Source organism: Pezoporus occidentalis, unplaced genomic scaffold (assembly GCF_034315485.1).
Source record: "Pezoporus occidentalis ecotype Australia unplaced genomic scaffold, CSIRO_AGI_Poc_V1 ctg21, whole genome shotgun sequence".
In the NCBI taxonomy this organism is placed as follows: domain Eukaryota; kingdom Metazoa; phylum Chordata; class Aves; order Psittaciformes; family Psittacidae; genus Pezoporus; species Pezoporus occidentalis.
The window spans coordinates 7,997,983-8,025,810 of record NW_026913964.1 but is presented as its reverse complement, the minus strand read 5'-3'; the positions used below and the strand labels follow the sequence as shown (position 1 = coordinate 8,025,810).

The window sequence follows — 27,828 nt, the reverse complement described above, 5'->3', positions numbered from 1 at the left end:
TAATACTGAACAGAAATGTGGAGAATGAAACCCAATTCAGGAGGTTAGTAGTTTATTCTGTCCAGGTTCTTATCTCACAGTCAGATTTATGTTGGAGACTTACTGTCTGTGAAATATCAATGACTTCAGTGGCAATATCCACAGAATTAAGGATATGATGATGAGGTTGTGGCTGTTAACATTTTGACTATTTATTCCAGATGAGTTCTGACACCATTCAGTTTACATCAGACATGCTTCAAAAGCAGAGGAAAAAACCCTGTTTTTTAGCCCTGTTCTTTATCAGTGAAGTTAAATGAGATAGCTGCCCAGATTTCCTTAAAACCAATAATATAAACATTGAAATGTGGTAGCATTTGTAAAAACAATTAATTGTGACTTTATTCTTTTGAATAGTTGAAAATACTTGCAAAATGACTGGCCCATAAAAAGGGCTCCGGTCTGTAGCGGCCATAGTACTGGTAGGAAATCTTTTGTTAACTTGTTTTTCTGATGCTGAAAGGGTACAGAAAGTAAAGAAGATGGCAATGTTCCTAACCCTCTCTTTTCCATTTTTTTTTAATCTTCTTTGAGCTTTTTAGAACATGTAAAAAAGGGATTCAGCAAGATCTTTAGCTCATTGCTACTGAACTTGCCAAGGCTGTTATATCTAGCTTTACTATTCTAAAGGTGATTTTGTGCAAGAATGAAAATAGTTCAGCAAATATCTGTGAATTGAGCACTTTTGAGTGCTTAGGAATGTGTAACTGTGTTGGCTATAAAAATAAAAGCTAGCTGTCATCCAGTGCAAAAAGTTATGAAAAAGTTCTATTTAGGAAATTCTGCCTAGGTAATGTTTTTTCTTCTTTCATTGTGGACTTCTGTATGACAAAATATTTGTAAATTTATATAAATCTGGTTGGAAATAATTCTGACATTTGCTTTTGGAGGGAAATATCTCTTTTACTGATATTTCAGTTTACCTCTTACTTCATCAAGATCATTTAACAGACTGCCTTATTCCTACACCCCTGCAATGCTTTTAATGTTGTTATATAGTATTAATAGTAATAATTATAGCTTTAATATTAAGATTAATCCAACATTTATGTTGTAGTTTTCTCTGGAAAACAGTATTGTCTTACGTGTGTATATGTATATACTGAGCCTTCCAGGAGCCTATAATATATACTCTGTATAGTCAATGGTGAGAGCTTTGTATCTTTGGGGGCTGATTCTATCCAAAAGTAGATGTCATGCATTGTTCCTGGATGTCCCTGTCTTTCTTAAACAGCTACCTTGGACTCAATTTTAAAAAGCTAAATTTAGAGAGGTGTAAATGCCATTCATCAAAGAACCAAAGGACATGCTCTAAAAGGGTTCCAGTCTGGAAGTCAGGAAGGAATTTGCTGTAAGCACAATATGGATTTGGACTAAGATTTAGAGAGGAGCACAAAGGAGCAAAATACAAAAAGAAGTGTGTCTTTGTGTTTGTGTATGTGTGTTTCTAAGTGCCCATTCTATATCTATGTTATATGACTGCATCAAAATGTCATCCTGGTTTTGACAGGTATTCTTCCTGTTCTGAAAACATAAGGTGTATGCATCCTTGTCTCTTTCTTTATATTTCTGGATTGGGATATAGAATAATTCTTACAGTACAGTTGCTATAGTGCGTCTGTATACATATTAACCCTACCTGACATTATGTTTAGTATATAACTTGAACACTATAGATAATTTCTTGCATGATATGTTTAAATTAAAAAACACTCAGTAATAATAACCATACTTGTGAAAATTCATGTTTCCGTCATCACCGTCAGTGGTTACTTGCAATATATAAAAAACCCCAATCTGATTACAAATGTTTCAATAGACTCTTTAATCTGAACCTTGAGTATAGTTCATTTACCTAAAATATGCTATTGTCTCCCTCAAAAAAAAATATGCGGTAAGGAATACATTAGGTGATTTCATTTCTTGAGCAATCCAGGAGGATTTTCCAAAGCTTTTCACAGGCTTTTAAACTATGGAACTTGAGAAATATTTCTGAGAAGAAAAGCTCCCTTGGTGATTTGAAGTGTTATCACTCTAAATTATAAAATGTATCAGTTCCTACATTTCTCAAAGTATAGTTTCTGTTTAAATAGGTGGGTTTTTTCCTTTGGTAATTGTATGTGTAGGAGGCACTATTAAGGAAGGTTCATATTACTGTAGCATGTCATAAAAGCTGTAATTGCCAACTGAATATTACATGAAAAATATTCTCAAGTGCTTTTGTTGATAGGGCAGTTCAGTCCAGATATCTTGAAAATCACATGTAATTTTTCTGTTTCTATTTTATGGTCCTCTTCCAAAAATAAGGTCAGCTCTGGTTTTTTTTCCACCAACTTTGGTCTTTTAGTAGTGTTGTGTGTGCTTGGTTTTTAATGATTTTGGATTTTGACAACTTTTGCTTCCCAGAGACCTTCACATTTTCATCAGTCTTGGGTATTAGATTTCTATTGATATGTTTTATTTATTTACTTAGATGCTTACTGTTCACTGACGGGCAAGAATAGTAACATCTAAATAGCAATTAAATTATTAAAATAAGTGTATTTTGTTTAAATTCTGTATTTTGTATTCCCATAGTTTTGATTTTTTTTTTTTCATTATTTTGTTCTTGAGGACAGACCCTTACACGAAATGTCACTTTCCAGCTTAACGAAACTGAAGAAGATGGCAGTTTTAGCCTATTTACAGAACAATTTGAGAGGTAGAAAGGAAAATTTTTCCTCAAGTACTATTTTGGAGAAGTTCTTCTCTGTCATACAATTTAATAGCAGCAAAATGTAAAAATTCTTCTTGATCCCTTTCTAACTGCTTTCACAGTTAGATGTTAATGTTGTGATGGAATCAGGTGGGTTTTAATTTTCTTTGTTTATATAGTTACTTGTTACAGATCATTTTACACATAATATATGAAAACAACCATTTCCCCAAATGAACTGACCATGGTTTGAGGTCTTGCTTAGTTCTAGAGCTTTATTTTCCAGAAACATGCTTTCCCAAATCACAATTAGATGGTGCTCCCTTTCAGTTGCAGTCCTTTGTTACTGATTTACACACACACACTTTCTCTCTGAATAGTTCTTATATGAATAAATTCCTTCATAAAACCATAGGAAGACAAAATCTCTGGCCTTTGTCTTCGGTTGTGGGGAAATATACCAGCTTTTGGAGTGGAATCTACAGGGGTTTTATGAATAATTCTTAAACAAAGAAAGCTAGTTATAAACCTTGTTTCCTGCCTTACACATAACAGTGTAACAATAATCATTAATTCCTCATTTCCCTTTATATAATTTTGGTGAAATCATAAAATCCTTAGCTGATACCCAGCAAAGTGGTTTCTGTTCAAAGGATTGTTTGCTTTGTAAGATGACTCATCATCCATTCTAAGCATTCAATAAAAATTATGAGTGATGGATTTTTTTTTTTCCTTTTATTTAAATCTATTTAATTTCCTAGGTTTCTCTCTCACATGAGAATAATCCATTTCTTCAGACTCATAACTGTGTTAAACCTGGATTCATGTAGTTCACTCTTGTGATCAGAGCACAATGGACTGTAAACTTGATGCTTTCATAAAACTGAGAATAATATGTATATATATGCACATATATGTGCATTGCTATCTGTATGGGATAACTAGAAGATGTGTTATGACTTCAGCAGTCAGTTTCTTCTGCTAAAGTAAGTAAGGCTTCCTGCGAACACCTGATCAGAAAATGCTCGAGGACTGATGTTAGAGGACCCCAAGTTCTAACTTATTTTTTCAGATTTCAGCAAGTCACATGCATAAATGCACGTGCTTGTTAATCATCACGTCTGTTAACATGTATCAAGAAATAGAACACTTATTCTTTCTACTTTTATTAGGTGCTTGACTCATGGGAAGTATAATGTAGCTGCATAAAACGTTAATAGTTAGAATTTCAGGAGTAATTGCATATGAAACTTTAAAGGGAACAGTTTATTTCTCTCTGAAAGAAGAGTGGAGCTAAATGCATCCAGTTAGTAATCATGAAATTTAAAATCAAAGTCAAGGATAACCTGGTTTTGTAACAGAGATATCAATAAATTCTTATAGGGAGATAATCTCTTTCATAGATTCCCTTCAATATTTTCTACTTTTATTCAGCCATTAAAAATGCTATTAAAAATGCTGTTTTATTTGGAAAAAAGTTAAGTTTTGCTCCCTACTTGTATAAGTATTTTGTACAAACAGTCCATAATTATTTTGTCTGGATAAAAACAAATGCTGAACATCAGTGCTTTAGAATTCCTACCAGCCCTTCCTCCCCTTTCAGTTTGGGAAATCTGTTAGATCATCAGGCTTTGTTTTAAGAGAGAGACATCTTTCTATCTGTGATGAATATGAGAAGAGGTTCTATATTAAGATCAATTAATTCTCTCTCAAGAAACAAAGGTTAAAGAACGGGGAAGATAGGGACTGAAGGAGAAAACTGTCTTGTGATCTCTGTGAGACTACACATACAGGGGCTGTTCTTAATGTCTTGCTGTTTAAGGTTGTGTGCATTTTGTCATGGTGTCAAAGTGCAGTCCTGTGTTACTGAGAGCTTTTGCAAGGTCGGTGTTAGGCTGAAGCAGCTGGTGACAGTGTTATACAGAATCCCACTCTAAAAGACATTTGATCACAAAAATAAATATATAGGACATTAGGGTTAGTAGACTGCTCTACTGTGAGTTGTCAAATGAAAAGCTTAATGCAGATCAGCTGATGAGAGATTGTAGTGCAGCCTTTCATTTATTTAAGATTTTAGCTTTGGTTCCTCTGTCAGGCTTTCCCTTTCAGTGTCGAAGAAATCGGCATGGTATTCTGGAAAAACATAAGGAAATTTAGTTAGTTGGATGTATTGGGACTAACCTGGGCTGGTAGTGCATTGTGCTTTTTAGGTTTTTGAATGATCTTTAAGGTTGTTGTAAAAGCCCAAGGAAAAGTATATAGTCATATAAATGCTAGGCAGTCCTTTCTGAAAGGTACAGAGCGTTCCCCAAAACTTACAACTAAGGTTCATAAAATACAGAAACGTACTTGACATTTAATGAGTGTTTCTGTGAACGCAGTAGAACTCTTAAACATTGAATTAGTCTTTAAGCAAACACTTAAAAGTTTAATGGTAGCCATATATATAGATGTATGCCTATTAAATATAGAAAGAAAAACATTGGAAGCATTAGCATCCTTTATCCTGTTGCATCTTCTAGCATTTATTCTATTGGTTGTTTTAAAAGCTTCTGGTCTATTGTTTTGAAGTTCTTGATAAAATTAGTGTGATGCAGTTGCCAAGGATATTTGCCAGAAGTAAAGTTTTAGGTAGTTAAAGGAGGTGGAAGGAAAAATGAATTATTAAAATAAAGTTGTTGCAAGCTGTTAAGCATTTAGGCATAGCTAACTTACTAGGCTTCAAAGCAGGTTTTTATTTACTTACTTTTAAATCGTTGATGGCTGCTAATGGTTCCCACCCCCAAGGAACTGCAGAGAAAGATTATTTTATATAATGGCATATCTATTTCTATAGGGAAAAACTAGTCTGAAAACACTTATCCCCTAAAAGCTAGGAAAAAAAAAAAAAAACAACAAAAAACAACCCACAACTGATTAAGATTTTTTTTTTTCCTTTATTGGTTTTAAAAATCTTGTTTTGGTGAGCAGTACAGGTAGACTTTTTTATTCAATTACATTCTGCCTCTTTTATTTGGTAAGGGAAAGTTAAAACACACATGCAAATTAATTTTTAAATCTGATGAAAGAGGAGAGAAACCACATTTTTCTTGCTGAAAATTAGACCACATACAAATACCGAGCAATTTACTTGGGCTCCTTAGAAAAAGTTAACATGAAATCACGGTAGCAACATCATCGTGATGTATTTAGATAGTTGTTTTTCTGTTGTACCACATGCAAACTTCTGTCATGAGATTTAGCATTATCAAACATATGTAAAAATATTTTGACTGGTTTTTTTGAATATACAGGGATGATGCCCACACACTCCACATCTGGTCATTTTCTATAGCAAAATTATCATGTAGAAGACAATGTGCAATGCACCTAATCAATCATTAATCAATGTACCATGATCCTAATTTCCGATTTTGATTGTAAATAATTTTAAAAATATAATAATTTTATACTGGCAGTGTTACCCCCTCCCCCTCCCAAGGCATTGATTATCATAATGCATTCTCATAATTTTATATATTATTCTAGTTTGAAAATCAAAATCATATGACAAAAGCATCCATATAGATGGCTGGGCTTTTGTTCACAGAAATCCGTGGAGTGGATGCAGCTGTTAACTGAACATGATAAATAATCTGGCAGTTTACTTTAGACACTAATGAAGCCTTAAAGCTTTTAAAACATCAAATTTCACCAACTTTAGTGATTCATAGGCTTATTTTTGTTATACAGGTTGGTCATACAACTGGCAGTTTTCCTTTTGTGTGATTCTTGTAAATTACTGTACTCTGTTATCTGAATAAAAAGCTGAGTTGTGTGAAGTAATACAACAACATTACTTCGGAAGATTAAAGCAATTCCCAGTTGTACATGTATATGTTTTCTCCACTTTTTTTTCTGTTGATCTAACCCTTGAAGAAAAGGTGCTACATATTGTCATTTAAAACTGCATTTTACTCTGCGTGAAATGTGCTTTTGCACAATTGCGTATCTTCATGGAGCAGTGATTTCAGTTTATTGCATCCTGGTTTATACAGACTAAAATGTAGTATGTTTGGTCCATAGTAAGACATAAAGCGTATTTTTGTTATATTGCATCTCCTAAAATCACATAGATTCTAGAATATGCTTTAGTCACTTAGTGTCAAGTCTAATGAAATTTGTGTTTAACATTGACTGTTTTCCTTTCAGCTGTTTTGACAGTAGTCATTCTTGTGCTTTCTGTATTAGACTCTGGTAGCTCGGAAGCAACCTGATCTGTGTTTTGTTTTGGTGTGTTGTCTGCTGACCTACAGAACACTTGCATTAGCTGCATTGATCAGTCCGCATCACATCTCATCATTTAGGAGACAATTCATACCGCAGCATAAAGACTCCCCAGGGCATTTTCTTAGAGCTGGATTGCTTTACACAGAAACCACAGGAGTTGTTTGTGAAAGGGGGAGGAAGCCAAGTAAGGGGGGGGGGGGAGGGGGGAGGGGGGAAGGCATTAAGAAAGCTTTGTCTAGGAACCAAGTTTCACTTATTGTGGAGATGTAAACTTATGGCAAACTCCCTTTTTTCATTTGTTGAAAAGACACTATAACAGGTCGAATAAACATGCTAAAAATCTTGCTGTTGGAAATGTGTATTTGGTTGATACTTGTATAACTTATTTTAAGAATATAACCGTTTTAACTTTAAATGTTACCTCAAGGATGATTGGATTATTAACCTGACAGCTTTTAAAATAGATTGACCTGTTTTAATCCTATTTTTAGTTCTTTTATAATAACATAATAGAGAAAAAAATGTTTGTTTCTCATTCTGTCAGTTTTGCTGTGAAGTTTTGCTGTAAAGCTTCTTACAGAAAATTGAATTTTAGAATTGCCTGATACTCTTTCTTAAGAAAAAGGTTTTGAAAGATTTTAAGTGTACATGAATACATTAAGTTAATGAGCATGCAGGGCTCTTAGTCTGCTGTTTCATCCTTAGGTAATAAAATATTTAATCTTTAGAGATCATCCACAGAAGGAGATGAAAAGCATTTACTAAAAAAAAAAAAATTTTTCTTGAAAATGACTAAGTTTACTGTACCATTCCCTATTAAAGACTCTGTTGGAGTGTTGTAAGGAGCATACCTTGAGTTGATAACAATAGATGTTACTAAAGATGTAAACTTGATAGGAAGGGACTTTTTACAAAGGCGGTTACCTGCCTGGTACATTAATCCTTGTGTAATGCCTGTGATTTTGTGCAGCTTTTCTAAAGAACTATAACTAAAGCTATGATGGTTATTTAATGTTTGTTGGCAATCTGCATAGAATTGCAAATTCTGTGAGGTAGTATACAAAAGATAAGATTAACATGGTTTAACTCATGGTATTTGCTAATATTTCAACATAACCTAATGTTGGGAGTTTTAGTGGTTTTTTTTGTTGTTTGTTTAGGTCTAACTTAAATTATCATATTGGCTTGGAAAGTTACATTTTTGTAGGATCTACACAAATAGGAGTTGTTTAAAACATCTTCAGATCATATGTATGTTATCTTTTGGAAATCTATCATTTGTGTATTTACAGAGGTATTGCTAGTCAGTTTTGCAATTTTGAGTGCCATCTTTATGCTATCATTAAAGCAGTTAGTGGGATCTTGAAAGATGGACATTATTAAGATCAACTCTTGATATTTGCAGGTACTACGGAGCGGGTGTGTCTGATCCAGGGAACAGTTGAAGCACTAAATGCGGTTCATGGCTTCATTGCAGAGAAGATTCGAGAAATGCCTCAAAATGTGGCCAAGACAGAGCCTGTCAGCATTCTACAGCCTCAGACCACTGTTAATCCAGACCGCATCAAACAAGTGAGTTTTTGTGTGGGAATAGAGAGTCACAGCAGCTCCTTAGAAGTCTTAAAAACTTTAAGGCTGTAAGGGGTCAACATAACATCTTCTTTAAGAGAATGTTATTTTACCTTTAGTAATTTGCTGATCCTCTTTTTCCTTGTACTTACTTACATGTTCCATGTTTCTCAGCAGTTCTTTTAGTCAGTGTTTTATGTGTTTCAGTGCCACACTCAAATGTGTTTTTTATAAACTTTTCTTTACTGTATAAGGTGACAATACACTTATAGGTTTTAGTCGAAGATCACTGAATTTTAATCTTAAATTATGAACCACTTTGTAAATCTTAACATTACTGAAAATCACAGATTAACTGTTTCCTACTTTCATGTATATAAAATAAACCCAAGAATGTTAATCGGGTTTTTTAGACCCTATATTAGGTACTTTAAAATCTTACCTGTGAGAGCTTGAAAATATAGAGTTATTTTACTTGGGATATTTTCTAATATTTCCTATTATATTATTTTTGACATCTTTTTGCCTCTTTTACACTGACTTCTTTCAAAATCTACGGGCAACGCAAAATATATTTGCAAGGTATTATTGGTCTAGTATTCCATAGTTCATTACATTTTCCAAAACAATTTTAATTATGTTAATTTAAAAAAGGAAAAAAAAAAAGTCCTGTAAGGAAATATGAAACATCTGTCATACAGGAGTTTTAATTATTTTTCCATTGTATTGAGTAAGAAAAAGGAAGAAATGAGTGAACATTAGTGAAATTTTGTCATGTCTTTCTATCTTATATAGGATAGATTTTAGTTTCTCACCTGTCCTATATAGGAAAAGATTGTTTCGTCCTTCTGTGCTAGCAGATTCAGTGTCCGATAAAGTAATTTGGTAATTGTATGGTATTACCTTACTTCATATATAGTGACATATACAGAATGCTTATATGAAGATGTGTTTGAACTGGATGAGTTCAGAACTATCAGACTGCTTTAGGTGGATGCAACTGTGCATAAGCCATTGTATATTTTTTTCTAATATTTACTTCTGTTTTTTTCTGTATATATGGTACTTTTAAATAAAAAATAGCCTAGATAATTTATAAGAAAATACTAAAAAGAAAAGCCCCAATTTTACATTATTAGTTTCTCAGTTATTTAGACATTAAAATTATTATGCCTGAGATAGGAAGAAAAAGCCGAAGTGATCAGTATTTTGAGTGAACTTTCTGCTCATAAAAATGTTAGATTTTATGCCAATACATCTTAACCCAATGGGAAATGAGTGTCCCCTGTTACCATGAAAAGTGCCCCCTTCTCAGTGAAATTAAGCTAAATTTTAGGCAAGTCAGTAAGATTCTGAGAAACTAGATTACAGACCCTGGCTAGTGAGACATGCAGAAGTACTTCCTCTCTGGTATCTGAAATTGATACAGCTTGTCCACAGTAAGTCTCTAGAAAATTTTTTTTTAAGTTGTTGAGGTGGGGGAGGGGAAATTGTTTTGTTTGCATTTTGTTGTTTTTTTTTTTAATATATATTTTTAATATTGTTTGTTGGGGGGGGTAGTTGTTTGTTTTGGGGTTTGCTGTTTGTTTTGGAATTTTTGAACATAATTCCATGTTTTAACAGAGCTGCTGCTAGTGAAGTTAAGACACAGACTAAACACAATGTATAATTTAAAGGTCTGTGACTTATGGCTGGTTCTGTGTCTTGAAATTTTAAAATGTATTGCCTGTATACATACAGGTGCATAATTATGTGCCTGCAAGTAGGTGGAGAGATGCATGCACATGTGTTGAGCAGTTTTAGCCACAATGAGTTACTTAACTTCTCTTTTAATGACGCAGTATCTATTCATGATAAATTAATATATTATAAATACTGACTCAATGAATCTAAAATTCAGGCTTTTTACCAATAAGTGAAATTGCTAGATTAGTTCTTAGAGTTTGCAGTAAACTATTGGCTGATGTCAGAATAACTTGTATCTTATTTCATGTATAATACAAGCCATTTTTAACTTGGCAAAAAATAAGCGTTATGAATTACAAGTTCTTCTTTTACACTAACTTTAACATGGTTCCTTCTGTCTTAGATATTACCTAAGAACTTTGTCACCCCAAAGTATTACATCGTAGATTGAAGAAAGTAGACTTAGCATTTTGAGTTTGAGAATTGATTTGTAATAACAAATTTTATCTTCATTAGGGACTTTGAAGATACTTCTGTTGGTTTTCTAACTGTTCCTACCAAAGAGCAAAGGTAGTTTTCTCCCCATGAATGACGATACCTGTAGTTAAAGCCTTGCAGTGCCGTGCATGTGTATATGCATCTCTCATTTCCCTATCCTCGTTTCTTTTTCCTGTACTGCTTTACCAGCACTCACCTCAGAGAAGTGAGCTAAGAAAGGAAATACCTTCTAGCTGCAGTTTCAATGAAGACGGACAGTAGGTAAACCCTTTTCTGACTGCTTAAGTTTCAGCACTTTCTGTCTTCAGAAAAGGCATGGGTGTACATGGAGGATGAATCAGGCCTAGCATTTCTCCTTACTAGTGTAAGTCACTGGCCAAACTTTCTGGTCTCTCTATCAACCTTTTCAGCACTAGAAGATTTCTAAACAAGTCTGTCTGGTTCCCTTTGAGCTTTCTCCACTGCATCTTTCCACATCTCTTAATCCTAAGGATTAATCAGTAGATATGAGGTAGTTTTCTTCTCCAGGCAAGTCTGATAGATATTTAATTGACAAATATTTGCATCTTTTATATCTATATAACATAGGTAATCTCCTCGTAGATGTCAGCCATCTCCTGTTTCCTATGTAAAATTCAACAGTAACCAACTGATTCCTGTGCCCTTTTACTTCCCAGAAACTGCTGTAAGCATCTCATCTCCCTTTTCTCTCTTTTATTACTTGGAGTGTCACACCGGCTCTTCCAGACCATATTCTAATCAGGAGGAACAGAACACAGGTTTCATAAGGGGATCAGGAGCCTGAGATGTTTCAGCTTTATAATTAGAATCATAGAATCATAGAATAGTTAGGGTTGGAAAGGACCTTAAGATCATCTAGTTCCAAACCCACTGCCATGGGCAGGGACACATCACACTAAACCATGTCACCCAAGGCTGTGTCCAAGGTGGCCTTGAACACCGCCAGGGATAGAGCATTCACAGCTTCCTTGGGAAACCCATTCCAGTGCCTCACCACCCTTACAGTAAAGAATTTCCTCCTTATATCGAATCTAAACTTCCCCTGTTTATGTTTTAACCCATTACCCCTTGTCCCTAATGAAGAGTCCCTCCCCAGTATCCTTATAAGCCCTCTTACTGTAAGGCTGCTATGAGGTCTCCACACAGCCTTCTCTTCTCCAGGCAGAACAGCCCCAGTTTTCCCAGCCTGTCTTCATACGGGAGGTGCTCTAGGCACCTGATCATCCTTGTAGCCTTCCTCTGGACTTGTTCCAACAGTTACATGTCCTTCTTATGTTGAGGACACCAGAACTGCGCACAATACTCCAGGTGAGGTCTCATGAGAGTAGAGGGGCAGGATCACCTCCTTCGACCTGCTGGTCACGCTCCTTTTGATGCAGCCCAGGATACGGTTGGCTTTCTGGGCTGTGAGCCCACACTGAAGCCGTCTCATGTTCATTTTCTCATCGACCAGCACCCCCAAGTCCTTCTCCACAGGGCTGCTGTGAACCTCTTCTCTGCCCAGCCTGGAGCTGTGCCTGGGATTGCTCCGACACAGGTGTAGGACCATACACTTGGCATGGTTAAACTTCATAAGGTTGACATCTGCCCACCTCACAAGTGTGTCAAGGTCCCTCTGGATGGCATTCCTTCCCTCCAGCTTATCAACTGAACCACACAGCTTGGTGTCATTGGCAAACTTGCTGCGGGTGCACTGAATCCCACTGTCCATGTCAGCAACAAAGATATTAAATAAGACCAGTCCCAACACCGATCCTTGAGGGACACCACTTGTTACTGATCTCTAGTTAGAGACATTGACCACAACTCTTTGTGTGCAGCCATCCACCCAGTTCTTTATCCACCAAGTGGTCCACCTATCAAATTGATGTCTCTCCAATTTAGAGACAAGGATGTCGTGTGGGACAGTGTCAAATGCTTTGCACAAGTCCAGGTAGATGACATCAACTGCTCTACCCCGTCCATCAGTTCTGTAGCCCTATCATAGAAGGCCACCAAATTGGTCAGGCAGGATTTCCCCTTAGTGAAGCCATGCTGGCTGTCACCAAGCACCTTACTGTTTTTCATGTGCCTTAGCATGCCTTCCAGGAGAATCTGCTCCAAGATTTTGCCAGGCACAGAGGTGAGACTGACTGGTCTGTAGTTCCCTGGGTCATCCATTTTCCCCTTCTGGAAAATGGGGGTTATATTTCCCTTTCTCCAGTCATCAGGAACTTCACCTGACTGCCATGATTTCTCAAATATGATGGACAGTGGCTTAGCAACTTCATTTGCCAGCTTCTTCAGGACCTGCAGATGGATTTCATCAGGTCGAATGGACTTGTGTACGTTCAGGTTCTTAAGATGGTCTCCTACAGTGGGCGCAAGGTCTTCATTCTCACAGTCCCTGCATCTGCCTTCCAAGACTTGGGTAGTGTGGTTAAAGCATTTGCCAGTGAAGACTGAGGCAAAGAAGTCATTAAGAGTCACAGCCTTCTCCCAGTCCTGTGTAACCAGTTCTCCTGATAACTTCTGGAGAGGGCCCATGTTACACTGTCTTTTATTTGCAGTGTACCTATAGGATCCCTTCCTGTTACCTTTAACATTCCTAGCCAAGTTTAAGTCTAACTGGGCCTTAGCTTTCCTAACCTGGTCCCTAGCTTCCTAGACAACATCTCTGTATTCTTTCCAGGCCACATGTCCTTGCTTCCACCTTTTGTAAGCCTCTTTTTTCCTTTGAAATTTCCTTAGCAGCTTCTTATCCATCCAAGGAGGTCTCCTGGCCCTCCTGCTGCACTTCCTTCTAGTTGGGATGCAACAGTCCTGAGCTTGTAGCAGGTGATCCTTGAATAGCAGCCAACAGTCTTGGGGCCCCCCTGTCCTCTAGGGCGGTATCCCATGGAATCTTACTCAGCAGCTTCCTGAACATGCTGAAGATTAGCATACGAAGATTTAAATTTCACCTCTAAATTAATAGCATGTCCATTGAACAATGGAAAAGGCTGCATAATGTGTTCTTATCACATCGTCCTCTTCAGAAACTATTGCATCTTCTTTGTAAGCTAATAGAATTTTCCTTCCAGATGTTTTAGAGGTAGCAGTTGTTATAGAAGCCTGTCCAGGAAGCCCATGGAATCAGAGATGGCCATTGCAGAGTTGTGCATTATGTGAAAAGGGGATGTGTGATTTTACAGCTAATTTGATTTTAAAGAAAGGAGTTTGCATTGTTTAGCCTTCTGTGATCCCTGCCAACCAGAATCATTCTTTGTTTCTATGAAATGTTTACCTATTGAAGCATAGACACAAGGTTCAGAATTTCATCCTTGAAAATCAACAGTAAAACTTTCACGTATAAAACTTCCAATTAGTATTTTCATTGGAGCCAGTTTAATTTCAGCTCTTTACTAGATAGTTAACTCTCATGAGCCTTTAACTTCTGTTCATTAATCACGGTCCCAGACATTGTATTCAAAATTTGCAAAACTGTATATCTGAACTCAGATTTGTAAATTCACATTATTCTTTTGAAAATTACTACTTTTACTTCAGAAATGCTGATCAACAAAAATAAAAAATGAAATGTTCATAATTTTTAAATCAAAAGTTTTATTTTGAAGTGCTTAAATAGAACCTGGTAAGAATACAGATCTGAAAATTCAGGCCCTAATGGAGGTGTTGGGCTTTTTTAAGTACTGAATAAGAATTTTTCAGACTGTAAAGGCTTGGGTACACTTCATAGAATCATGGAATAGTTTGGGTTGGACAGGACCTTAAATTTCCAACCTTTCTAATTCCAACCCCCCATCATTGGCAGGGATACCTTCCACTAGACTTGGCTGTTCAAAACCCTGTCCACCCTGGCCTTGAACAGTGCCAGGGATGGGACATGCACAGCTTCACTGGACAACCTGTTCCTGTATCTCAGTACCTCATAGTACTCACAGTAAAGATATCAGATATCTAATCCTAATATCTAATCTAAATCTACCCTCTTTCAATTTGTAAAATGTTACCCCTCATCCCATCACTACACTCCCTGATAAAAAATATCCTTCGCCATCTTCTATATGGGTCCCATTTAGGTACTGGAAGGCTGCTATAAGGTGTCCCCAGACCCTTCTGTTCCCCAAGCTTAAAGTCCACAACCCTCTCAGCCTATCTTTAGGGGGAATGTGCTCCAGCCGTCTGAGCATCTTCATGGGCCTACTCTGGACCAGCTCAAACAGGTCTTTCTTATGCTAGGGACCTGAAAGCTGGATGCAGTACTCTAGGTGGGGTCTCACGGGAGCGGAATAGAGGAGGAGAATCACTTCCTGACTTCCTAGACATAGCTCTTTTTATGCAGCCCAGCATACAGTTGGCTTTCTGGGCTGTGAGTGCTCACTTCCGGGTCATATTCAGGTTTGTATCCACCAATACCCCCAATTCCTTCCTTCCTTAAGAAACCTTCATTGATTTCTTAAAATGCCTCTCACTTCTGATGATCATTTTTTCTTTTTATCATCCATTTAAGACAACAGTCTGATGAACCTTACTAAACTATAGAATATGAGAAAATAACTCTACCTTTTTATTTGAGATAATCAGAAGTAGTTTTGTAGATCATCTAGTAGTTTTGTCTCTTCATCTAGTCAAAGATCTTTTCATAAACTTTTCTCACTTTGACTATAGGTGGAAGATCGCACCAGTTACCATTCTGCAGTGAGTAGTAAGATATGCAGTTGTGTTTACAAGTTGTGAGAACAAAACAACAAAAAAAATTGTCATTATTTGCTAGAGAGACAGTTCTATACCTGCCATGGCAGAAGTTTAGCATTCCATAAATATATGTATGCTCTATCTTGTCCCTCATGTGCTCTTAATTCTGGTGCCAGATATCTGTTTTAATTTTCTGTTACATTTCATCAGTGTTGGATGTAATCTCAATATATATATGTGAAACCGTGTTTTATGAACACAGTTAACTCTGTAGCTGACCGTTAACTCTTCATTGTATGTACTTCAAAAGTGGAATGCAAACAGAAGATTTTGCTGGGGGATGAACACCAGCAATTTTTAGCAGAAGGAAAATCCTGAAGTTATCTCACACATTGTTACGGCTTTGTAGTTTTGGTGGTATTTTTCCAAATCCCAAAGTAGTCCAGAATCAAAAGGTTACATTTTTTCCTTTTTTTTTTTTTTTTTTTTTTTTTTTTTTGACATGATGCTTAGACCCTATCTTACGTGTTTTGATGAGTGTGTCTGTTTACTTACTTGAGTTTTCTGGTATTTCTCTGTAACAGAACCAGATCTTGTATAGTAGTTCTGTGTTACTGTCATAAGTTTTGAGGAAAGAGAAGGTCTTGATTCTTCATTGTCCATTTTATAGTAGTCTTCATCCTAAATCATTCCCTCCATCCAAAGTTGCTCTGATGATCCAAATGTCACCTGCTGGTTTGCTTTAAGCTCCTTACCCCTTCTTGTCCCCAGACAGAACACGAGATAATCTTTTTTTTTTTTTTTTACATGATACTTCCCACCCTTCTTTTCTTTTTTTCAAAGGCAAGTCCCCAGGGTTCATGAATGCAGATAAATTACCTCTATAAACACCTATAAGTAATCATTCCACCTATTTATTCTAGCTTTCTTAGTCTTTTTGTATTGCCCTATGCTCTATATAGTATTTTATGCAAAAGCAAAACCAAATGCAAAGAGGATGAAATATCAGAATGCATTTTATTTATTCTTTATAGAAATTAAAATATAGCAAGTAAAATTTGATCACTGAAGTCATCAAAGTAGCATTTTTACAATCCAGGTTGTGAATAAATTATTAATCCTTGATTATGTATTTTTCCAAATTTTATTTTTGAAATGTGTGATGTATTTATACAGTCATCCCCAAGATTAGGATCATTTACTGATTAAAGGAGTTTACAGCAGATGAAAAGAAGATTTAATATGTTTAGCAAAGCAAGTGGTCTGTTTAGAAAGGCTCATCTCTGATACTGTTGGAAGTCCAGTAAATCAGTCTTTTATAATTTGTTCAGCACAGTGGGGCCTTGCAGTGCTCTCTGTTCCTCATTTTAGCTGTAGAAGGTATTCAACTATTTAATACAATTCAAAGAAGATACCAACTTTTCTTAAAGTGCATTAAAATCTTGGCTTAAGCAAATTAGTTTTGTCATCACATGAATTTCAGTGATTTAAAGCACCAATATTAATATATACAAGACTGAAACTCAGTATTAGCTTAGTATTAATAGTAATTTAATGTGGGTATTGTCATTATGAAGATTTCCTTTGTTTGGCAAGCACTGTAGTGAGAATCTAGAAATTGGTAAGCTGTAAATGCAGTTTCATCTTCGCGTTTAAATGGTGTTCTTTATATGCTTTCATGTCGCTACTCCTGTTTTCAAATGGTATTTCATTTTATGCCTTTTCTTTCTACTATTCTATATATAAATGGACTAATAGGTACTGAGAAATGTTAACTCTCTCAGTACAACATTTATTACCTAAGATGTAATTATGGAAATATTTTAGTACATATATATGGGGAGTGACATTTGTCATTTATACATAGATCTGCATTAAGCAATTCAAGAAGTCATTAAAATAGAGGTCAGAGACCTTTTGCAACACTGTCCAGATGGAGTATATGTATTCTGTGCTGCCGTCATAGAGCTGTATCTTCACTCTGTTACTCAAAAATATGAAGCATGGAAGTGTGATGCTTTGACCGTCTTTCTGCACATTGTAGTATGTTGTGCAGCGTGGGAACAGTCTGTCACAGTACAATCAATTCTTGTTGGCAACACAAGGAAGAAATATTTTCTTAGACTTTCAGAAAATACTAGAACTTAAATGTGGCTCAAACATATTTTTATTTCTAAAATTAATCTCCTTTTTTGTTACTTAAAATCTGTTTCCTCAAACATCTGGTTTAGAAGATTAAGTTAAAACAAGCAGTACTCTCTTACTTGCAGATATAATCTCCCATTCACTGTCCTAATAGGAAAGCAATAAGAAAGGAAATAATATAATAGAAGACACCAATTTCATCACTGCTTGGAATATACTATTCAAAATATAGCTTACCCACTCTCCCCTGTGAGTCTCAGAAGTGGTTTTTAGTAGAAATTTTGACAGGGTTTGTTTTTTTTTATAACCTTGTCATCAGTCAACTGGCAATTTCAGGAAAGCTTCAATTATCGTCTGTATGTTTCAGTCTCAAGATCTGTATTGTAAATTCATCTTATGATTTCTAGTAACTTTATACATCTCATTCCCAGAAGCCTAATGACTACTAAATTCAAGTGCTTGCCTAATGCAAAACACTTGCCAAATTTAAAAACAGAATTATTCTTTGCAGCTTAATAAATCAGAATTATTGAGCTCTATCCAACTTTAAGAAGTAATTTTGCCTAAAAGTTCCTGCAGCGTAATTGAGAGTATATTAGTAAATTACATATCAGGCAGTGGACATCCAGTACAAAATACAAATGTTGTATTCCTGTGTTTCTTTGTTTTATTTTTGAGAAATTACTTTGTGTTACTTTAATATTCAAGAAATAAATAGGTGTGTGTCTGTAACTATGCAGAAGCATGAAAAAGGATTAATTTTTACAAATTGTCTGGTTTTATATATTTATTCTTTTATATATATGTATAGACATATATTAAAAACCGAAAGCAGTTATGTAAGTAAACAAATAAGAGAGATTGAACCTCAAAATAAACAACCTGATATACAAAGGAAAAAGAACACGAAAAGCACAAACCAAAAGACCTTATTGCTATTTTTAGTATTTTTTCAATGGTGTGTATATTCGGAAAAAAATGTGTATGACCGTACTTGATTCTACTTTGTTAATACAGTTGATTTGCTTTTAAATGTGTTTATCCTTTTTTCCACTGTATTTTAAACAAGCTTTTGCAAAAATCGAATAGTGCAGTACTTCTACTTAATAGCTGTTATAGTTCAACAGTCACCTGAAATTATTATCATTGGTCCTTTTTCATTGCAGCCATACGTATCTGTACTTTAGGAAGATTGATAAGAGTTGAAAATTGTGATGCTTCCAGTTTCTTGAATTACTTGTGGTATCAGTGATTAGGTCTTTGTTCACTGTTGAAGAGTTCTATGTGTTTTCTTATAAATGCACTAGTTAGATTTAGTAAAACCTCTGAAGAACAAACTATTTTTCCTCTTATTAATTAGCTTAGCATACCAAAACAAGAATACCAAACAATACAGAACACAGTATGCAGTGGTGTTGATCACATGAACTATCAAATGTCTGAGGTATTTTAGTCAAAGCATATTTTCAGAGATTTGCTAGAGAACTATAATTTTTTCTTTGGTTGGTTTTTTTTTTGTTCAGGAGAAAAGTTAAATATATAGCCATAATAAATAAAACCTATCAGAATAAGTTGCAGTTCTCCATTCTGTTTGGTTGCAGATTCCCTCCTTCCACCTGTTAGTTTAAGCTTAAATGGTAGAAATCAGTTCATTGCAATTTCAGACTTTGGTAAGAGAGGTAATGCATTGTCCCGTTGAAATCAGAAGTATAATTCTATAATTGAATAGTGCTATCGTGGAATCTGACAACTCTTTCTAACTAATTCTAGACCATTCCAAATGAACCTATGTTCTGCACAGGAACACATGGATGAGTCTTTTTAAATTGTCTTGATTTTTCATAATGAATAGCATCTGCTGACAAAATTTTGCCAAGCTACATTTTTTTTATAATACCCTATAAATGGTAGTATTTTTTATTTAAGCCTATTGAAAGAGTCTCAATTAATGCTTAAGCTGTATATATTCTGGTTTTGTTTTTATTGTTTTATAACATGAGTTACAAGTTGGAAACACAAAATAAGGATCCGTTTTAAGATATTTTTTTCCTGTTTTGGCTGCTTGTTTATGTACAAACTATGAAAAAAAATGGATCTTCATATTGCTTAACATACAGCTAAAGTATTTGTGTGTGCATATGTACAAGCCCGTATTTTGCTAATCACAAATTTATGCATTCACAGTGTCCCAACGTTCTCATATGCATTAAGAGTTTTAGTGCAAAAGTATGTATACCTATTTTATGAGGGACTATCAATGATTGTAAGTAACAGAATTGCTGAAAGTGTGAAATTTTGCTTCATTTATTTCTAAATAGTGTTGGTTAGTAATTATATTACCATATGATAAATCACATTGTATAGCATTTTAACATCTTTTTTCTTAAAGTAGTGTAATTTTGGATATTTTACAACAATTTATAAAATTTTATTTGTCAAAGAACTTGCTTTGAATAAGTATTGTATGTTATGTTTCAAAAATTGGAGTCTTATGTTTTCACATTTATAAAAAGAGTTATTCTGTCAAGATCTAATACTTTAAGAGAAATGTGTACATAAAGTTTTTAAACAGAGCAGTGCTTTTTGATATGTTCAAGAACTAATGTTAAGCGTATGTATCTTATTTAGAAAAGTTGATCAATAAATATGACTCTTAATTCTTTTTTGTGTTTATTTTGAACACAGCCCTGATGATAAATTATTAACCTTTGCTCAACTAAATGAACAGTTTTAATGCTAAACATGATTATATTATAGTATTGTGAAGGTGTTAGTTGCATGTTCATCCATCATGAGATTGATGTTTACATTTTTTCACCAGTTTCTTGATTAAAAATATTTTAGCAGTTAGTATATTGCTAAAAACTCCATAGCTTCAGTGTAATTTTTGTAAGATACGGAGCACAGTTTGCTGGCTATAGTCTGTGCTATACAATGGTGCGTTATAAGGTGCCATAGTAAATGTTTCTAACTTGTTTCAGACATTGGCCCTCTTTGTTTGTAGACTGATAACTGTTTCTAGTGCACTCATTGAACTTGCTGGAATTTTAGTTTACTATAGACTTCATTTTCCCCAAGAGGAGGAGAGAGGAAAGAATTCCTCATGTGGTCAGCATATTTTTGAGTGTTTATGTGAGTACACCATCTTGATTTCAAGTCATGAATTTGTTTTTACATGCATAAGCATGCATATTTACATGCATTATTTATCCAGTTGACTTTAAATTCCATTAAGTTCCAATGAGTAGGAGAAAGATTTTGTCTTAGGCATTTTTTATTTATTTTAATTTTCTAGTTATGTTACTTTTGTTGGTTTATTTATTTTTTTAACTGTTCAGTCTAAGGCTTGTAAAGGTTGATTTGCTCCTGAACTGCTTTGTTCCCAGACATTGCCATCTTCCCCAACTACCACCAAGTCCTCTCCATCTGATCCCATGACCACCTCCAGAGCCAATCAGGTACAGTATCATCCTACCATCTACACCATACTTTTCACGGGTGACAGCTTGCAGACTGGAGAAAAGGATATGGTGGGTTAAGGATTTATTCGTTCATTCACATATATACACCCATAACCATAGATATCTAACTCTTGTTAGAAATTGGTAAATTAAATGGAAACTTTTTTGTTCTTTTGATTTGTTTCGTTGTCTTTTTCAAATCTCTGATGAAAGCAAAATACCATGAAAAATAGTGGGTTTTTTTTTTGTTTGATTTGATTAATAAATAGCAAGGATACACTCTGGTGTGTTTGTAGACAGTAACTCTTGGTATATCTATGTTTATGTATATATGCACACACGTATTTACTTCCTGGATCATTTAGAAATTGTAATGGAATTATTCCTAAAATCATGATAATTTACCTTGATATCATCAAGATAGAAATGGCAGACTGACCTCTTTTGTTTATTTAGTTTAAGAATTTTGAAACATACTTATGGACAGTAGTATAGGGACATTCTTTAACTAGTGTATGTAAAAAAAAAAAAAATCTTTAAAAACATGCTAAACACATCTAAGTAAATTGAATTCATGTCTTATTTTTAAATGCATAAGCTAAAAGCATATATGCTTTTAGCAGTATTTTAATTACACTCATTTATTTCTCTTTTAACTGGAAAAAAATATATCCAGTTCATTATGTCCACAAATGATCATAGTATGTATCTTTTTGCCTTCCCTATGAAAGTTGTTAAAGTTACTTCAGACCAAGCTTATTAGTACTGATTCATGCTTTATAAATACCTAATTCATTTTTTAATGTACCGTTAATGTTCTTTGTGTTCAAATAATATGTGCTAACAGTTTTTAACACAATGTTAAGCTCAATGCTTCTATCAATCTTGCACAAATTATATCAAATACCAGAGAAGTTTTCTTCACAGAAAGCTGATTTCCCCTGGAAGTTAACATTGTTGTTAATTACTGATCCTCTGATGTTTTGTGAACTGCTTAGAGCTTGCTGGCTGTATGAAGAAACAATTCAACATACAACAGAATGCAAGCATATTAGAGCAATATATCTTTGATCAACACATTACTATCTGTTGAAAGGGACATCTATTACAGAAAGTAATGAAATTTAGAAATTGTACACATAGAGCTGCTACTAAGAAAAATATAAATTGCAATATCCCTCACTTCAATTTGAAAGCCTTCTACCTCAGCCTGCTTCCATTCCAGCAACAGTTATTTGGCTTCATCATCATTAAATGACGAAGATAAAATCTTTGCCAAGAGCTAGGATATTTTATGAACATTCTGCTAAGCCTTTATTCTCTCTCTCTTACTTTTAGTATTTTGTTTATTTTAATTAGAAGGTACTGAAAATGTTTAGTGCACAGGTCTTTTTTTACAGTATTTTCAGTATTCCGTGTTGTCTTTCCCACTGTTTGTGGGTGTTTTGTTTTGGTTTTTTTTTTAATTATGAGTGTACCCTGATGATCATTATTTGGAGAAAAAGAAAAAGGTGCTTTTATTTGCAGGAAAGACTATTTGATCATGCTGTTCAGTTAGCATCAGAGAAGTACCTACTTTTCATCTGTTCTAAATTATCAAAATTACCGTGTCGCATATACACTTTAAATGACCTTTTAATAGCTAAGAAAACTTATTTTTGTAGAAAGTTGTTCGGTGAGGATTAACTAAGTATACTAAAATAAAGAATATACACTAATACTGAAAATACTTCTTTTATTAGAAAGTCATTCTGTGAGAATATTAGCAAGTGATATGGCTGAATATACAAACTAAGGCAAATGTATGTTTTATGTCCTCCTCTATCACGCATTACATCTTTTAATGCATTTTATTCATAACCTGTGCTCAATTCAGTTTTCATCCAAATAATCAAGATCTCTTTTGAACAGTATTAAATTTTTATATATGAAGAAGAGTAATAAGTTCCTTACGTGACTTTTGGAACTGTTTTGATCATTAACCCTTGAAATTCTTATTGGTCTGTAATACTTTTATCCCTCCTAATATTTCCTAGTGCTTGCTAGCCTTTCCAACAGGAAGCACAAAGCACATGATAAGAAAATTAATGCGTTTTTGTTCATTCTAGTGATAAGTAGCTGGCAATTGTTCCCAGACTGTAGTACTGATTAGCATTCAGCACCAGTGTATCAAAAAGCATCTGCACTGCGGCTATCACACGAAAATAGGTTCCAATGCAGTAATCTCAAACTTGTCTGTAGTCAGGCACCCAATGGGAGAGTATTTGAGAACAACTAATACTTGTTTTGATGTGTCACTATGTAATCACTATTTTCAATAGAAAATAACCATTCAGGTATGGGTTTTCTGGCTAGATGTTATGTTAGGGTAATGGGAAAGAGCTTATTTAAGTGGATGGAAGTCAGGAAATGTAGTATTAAGGTGTAATAAATTCACAGTGCACCTGTTGTGTGGATATGGTAGCATATCAGACTTAAGATCATTGTTTTGTATAGTATTTTAATTGTGACAAGATGATTTTTTATATTCAAAATTAATAATGTGATTAAGCAAGATTTAAGCAATATGTAATGCTGGGTTGCTGTTGGAGTGAGATTTTGCAACTGGGTTGCTGGGCTCCTCATAAGTCATTACAATTAGAGAATGTTCAAGTACATATGTTTATGAGCATACCTGATGCAATCCTTCCCGCTGTACAACCGTATCATGTCAGTTATGTTCCCCTGACAGAGCTTGCATAGTGGGCCGAGCAATTTCTAGGGCCTTTTTTTTACTACAAGAGAAAAACATCTCTGCCAGCAGAGGTCAGAGGAAGCTGGGCAGGAAATCTGGCTTGTATTATGGCTTCCTTTTAATAATGCACTTTGCCTCCGTTCACATAACTGCTTTGTATGGCAGTTTTGCCTTTTGGTGAATTGTTTTTTGAAAAATCCAGTATTCATGAAACTACTCATTTTATGATTCTCAAGAAGAGGATAGTCTCTAAGAAGTTTGATCTAGTGGAAGAAAACAGTTCCTTCAGAACTGTCACGTCATGTTATACTGAGTTACAGATGCAACAGAAATCTGTGCGTTGGAAGTGTTTTTTCTTTATTTCTTTGTTCCAGGAAGACATACATCTGTCAATGTTATTGTCATAAATATCTTGTTTATTTTTGCAGTACAGCTTCCTTGGACCTTTGTTCACATTAAAAATTAATGCACTGCAAACTTCCTAAGGAAGAAAGAACCAAAGATGCAATAGAATTAGGGCATTCCTCCCCTCCCTCCCCCCCCCCCCCCCCCCCCCCCGTTAATCTGTCACTAAAAAGAACTCAATCTTTCTGTACTTTTAGACTAAGAGCCTCTATTTTAGCCCCTCATGAACTTTGTCAGCTTTGTTTATAACAGAACAGTGACAGAGATATAGCTACAGTGGTGAAACTATTCTTCTGATGCCCTTGGAGCTAGAGGAATATAGCTTTACTTCTGTTTACCAGAAGCAGGAAATCAATTTTACTTTTCTACAGTAAACTTCAAGTGGGAATTTCATCTCCAAAGTGATGAATAACACCATAAACATCATATAAAACACGTTTGCTTTTCCTCTGTAGTACTTTGTAAAAGTACAAGTTTTAATACTTAATTTAAGTGACATTAGGTAGACAAGTATTTCTATAATTAAACTGTTTACATATTTTCTTCTGTTTACAGGATATTTTTTTCTGTTTTATCTGCTTGCTTTGCTGATGTTACTGTTATTTTAGAGGGAGAAACACAAGTGATATAAACCAAAGCTGTGTATTTCTCCTTTATCTGTTTGATGTACACCTGTAAATGCAGTTGCAAACCCTTGCATGTTTCCGTCTCTAATCCTCCCTTTTTCCATGAGATTGATACCACTCCTGACCTTTACTACTACCTTTAAGAGAATAAAAGGCCAAAATGCATATTCCCACTTACAAGTGAGTCAGGAGAGTGATAGGTAGGAGGCCTTTTCTCTTCCTTTGTAATTTAGGTAGGCTTAAGTTCAGTAATGTGATAGGATTTATCATCACAAATTTTGTGTTATGAACTTATGATATAAGCCTTCTTTTATTTTTACTTCTTTAAAACACTATTTTTTCCCGTGACATTTGCATTTTTTGCAATTATACCTTCTGTTTTACTACTTTGTTCCTGCACTTGAAACCCTTATTCTATCATTTAGTATACTTTAATATAAATTTTGTAGAGTGCAGATAGGTGTAGGATTTGCCTATTTAGTCCTCAAGGTTTACAGTTTTTGTGGAGCATATCTGCGTCATCTGGTCACCATAATATTTGTCATAAATAATACTTTTCTGCCTTTTTACAAGATGGGACTGAGCCTTTTTTCTTGGTACTGACTGTACCCAACAGGCATAGCGCAAGTATATAGCTGTTACAATCTTGGTATTAGGGATTTGTACTTTTGTCTTATCTCTTTATTTTATGCAAAATCTGTAGCTTGCAATGGAATATAATAGTAGACGTAACGAGAAACTGGGGAATTAATTAATATCTCTAAACTGTAAGGATTGTAAGGATTGGTCTCCCTCTTTCTGACTTTAAGGAGCAGTCAGTCCTATTGCTGTCTATAAAATGACTTGCAAAATTGTAATCTTTTCATTCCTGATAAAGAGGTAGAATCTGAAAATAGAGGCTCTCTGTAAAGCATACTGACAGCTTTTGAAGGGTTGATGAACTCATATCACTTATTCTTAATACATATGTTGTGGGAGGTGGAAGAAGAATAGGAAAGAAAGCTTTATTTTAGTCTTCTGTTATCGTTAGGACATGGAATTTTAAGTATGTATAATAATCAAATTATAGAGTTTTTATCAGTAGATTAATTTTAAAGTACAAATAGTGAATTTTAATGATGATCCCAGGATCCTAGATAGGCCATCAAGATACTACGACTATGCGCCTTTGATAATTTGATGGGAGGGGTAAGATACTGCATCTCTGATATTTTAACCACAATATTAATCTAATTTTAATTCCCTAATTTTAATGTAATTTCTTACAGTGGTATTAAGCAAATCTGTTTTCTTTTTAGGTCTGTCACAGGTTGACTGATGCTGGGTCTATCACTCGATCTGTCCAAATCTCAGTACCATGTATTTAAAACCAAAGTCAATATAAAGTTACTTAGAATTCTGATAAAAGGTTCTGTAGAATTAAAAAACTTATATTATTTCAATTTGATTGTTCAGAACATTTGCCATGGTAGTTCTCTGTGAGATAACAGTTTTACAGTTTCAACCTGTCAGATGGGTCATTGATAAATACAACCGTTTTATTTACACCCAGAGAAAGATATCCAAGTTCCATGCACAAAAGTTATGCACTCTTTGAAAGACACTTCATCTAATGGAAAATGTTTCACACAGACCTGTCACGAAAGAATTTTGTACACTGGATTTTAAAATTATAAATACATGAAGACCGCAAATATAGCATTGTTAATATGTTAAACAAATGCACTCTTCTAATTATGGCATCAAACCATTTATTTATTCACATGTAGATGCATGAAAAGGAAATCAGTTTTGATGTGGCAATGGTATTGAGAACTATTTAACTAGAAGAGCCTTATAATGAAGTTTAGGGGAATAGAGTTGAAGAAATAGGCTCTGTATTTTGCTAACATTTTCTGGAAGGTCCCCAAACTTTTGCCCCCTACAGAACAAATCTTCATGGTATTTCTCAACACAGTTTATCTTTTTAGTTACATTTCTGCCAGGACTTTCCTCTTCAGTTTCAATAGTTATTTAACTTCACTTTCAGAGTTCTTTTTTGTTTAGGTCTGCTATTGCTATCACAGACTTTCCCAGTAATAATTTTGACTCCTCCCTACTGACACTGTACATTGTAACAAGGTTGAATAAAAGTACCTACATTAGTTAGAAAACCCCGTGTCTTTCTAGTGTGAGAAAAAAAAAGGTACATTTCAAATTTGTATATGTTATCGATTGTAAATTCATATCTCTATAAAGTGGAATTTTTGTTTCAATTTAATGAAAAGGCAGAGTTCATTTTTTGAGCACAAGTTGCCTGTGGCACACTGTGGACAGCACACAATAAATAATTTTTGAGATGGCCTATCAAGAAAGGGCTAGGGAGAATTATTCCTCTGTTCAATTAAGAGGACTCCAGTAGAGGTTCCAGTGCTCCAGAGGTAACCTTTCCTATTGCTTTTCAGCTGAAATGCTTCCTTTCATGGCTAAACACTAAGCAGAATTAGCCTGTATGCCATAGACTAACTGTAGACATTTTTTTTCTGGTTCTCAGTTTAATACTTTTATTATACTTCTCTTGTTCTTCAGCTGCTTTTTCCTCAATGTTTTGCAGTATCTGAGCTTAGCACGTTGCATTGTCTCCTTAAACCATAATTTTTTTTATAGGCTATAAAGATCCTTAAATAACAATTTTTAAAGATCTTACATACAAATTTAAATTTTATTATTTTTCTTGTCTGTTTCAATTTTTCCCCTTTGGACAACTGTGTAGGTAATTATTTTCATATTCCCTATACTGATTTATTTGTTTTCTTTCTTCTGTCTCCCACCACACAACAGTTTTATCATATAATTGTAGAATGGTTTGGGTTGGAAGGGACCTTAAAGATCATCTAGTTCCAACCACTGTTTATTGTTCCTTTCTTAAATATAAAGCAAATGTCAGAAGCATTCATGAGTGATGGGGAAAGATGTGACTTCTGGATGCTACTGGCATATCATTCACAGGATGTCATGAATGAT

At 34.7% G+C, this 27,828-nt stretch overlaps 1 protein-coding gene across 4 annotated transcripts in view; it reads left to right on the top strand.

Moving 5' to 3' along the window:
- The window catches only part of NOVA1 (NOVA alternative splicing regulator 1), a 147,825-nt gene that overhangs the window by 98,267 nt on the left and 21,730 nt on the right, over positions 1-27,828 (top strand). For 3 of the 4 annotated variants that reach the window (XM_062619363.1, XM_062619361.1, XM_062619364.1), the window contains 2 exons: positions 8,409-8,575; positions 20,986-21,057. In XM_062619363.1, the coding sequence (XP_062475347.1) occupies positions 8,409-8,575; positions 20,986-21,057 (239 nt within the window). The remainder of the gene's footprint in view (positions 1-8,408; positions 8,576-20,985; positions 21,058-27,828) is intronic. The other variant, XM_062619362.1, reaches the window with a different exon arrangement.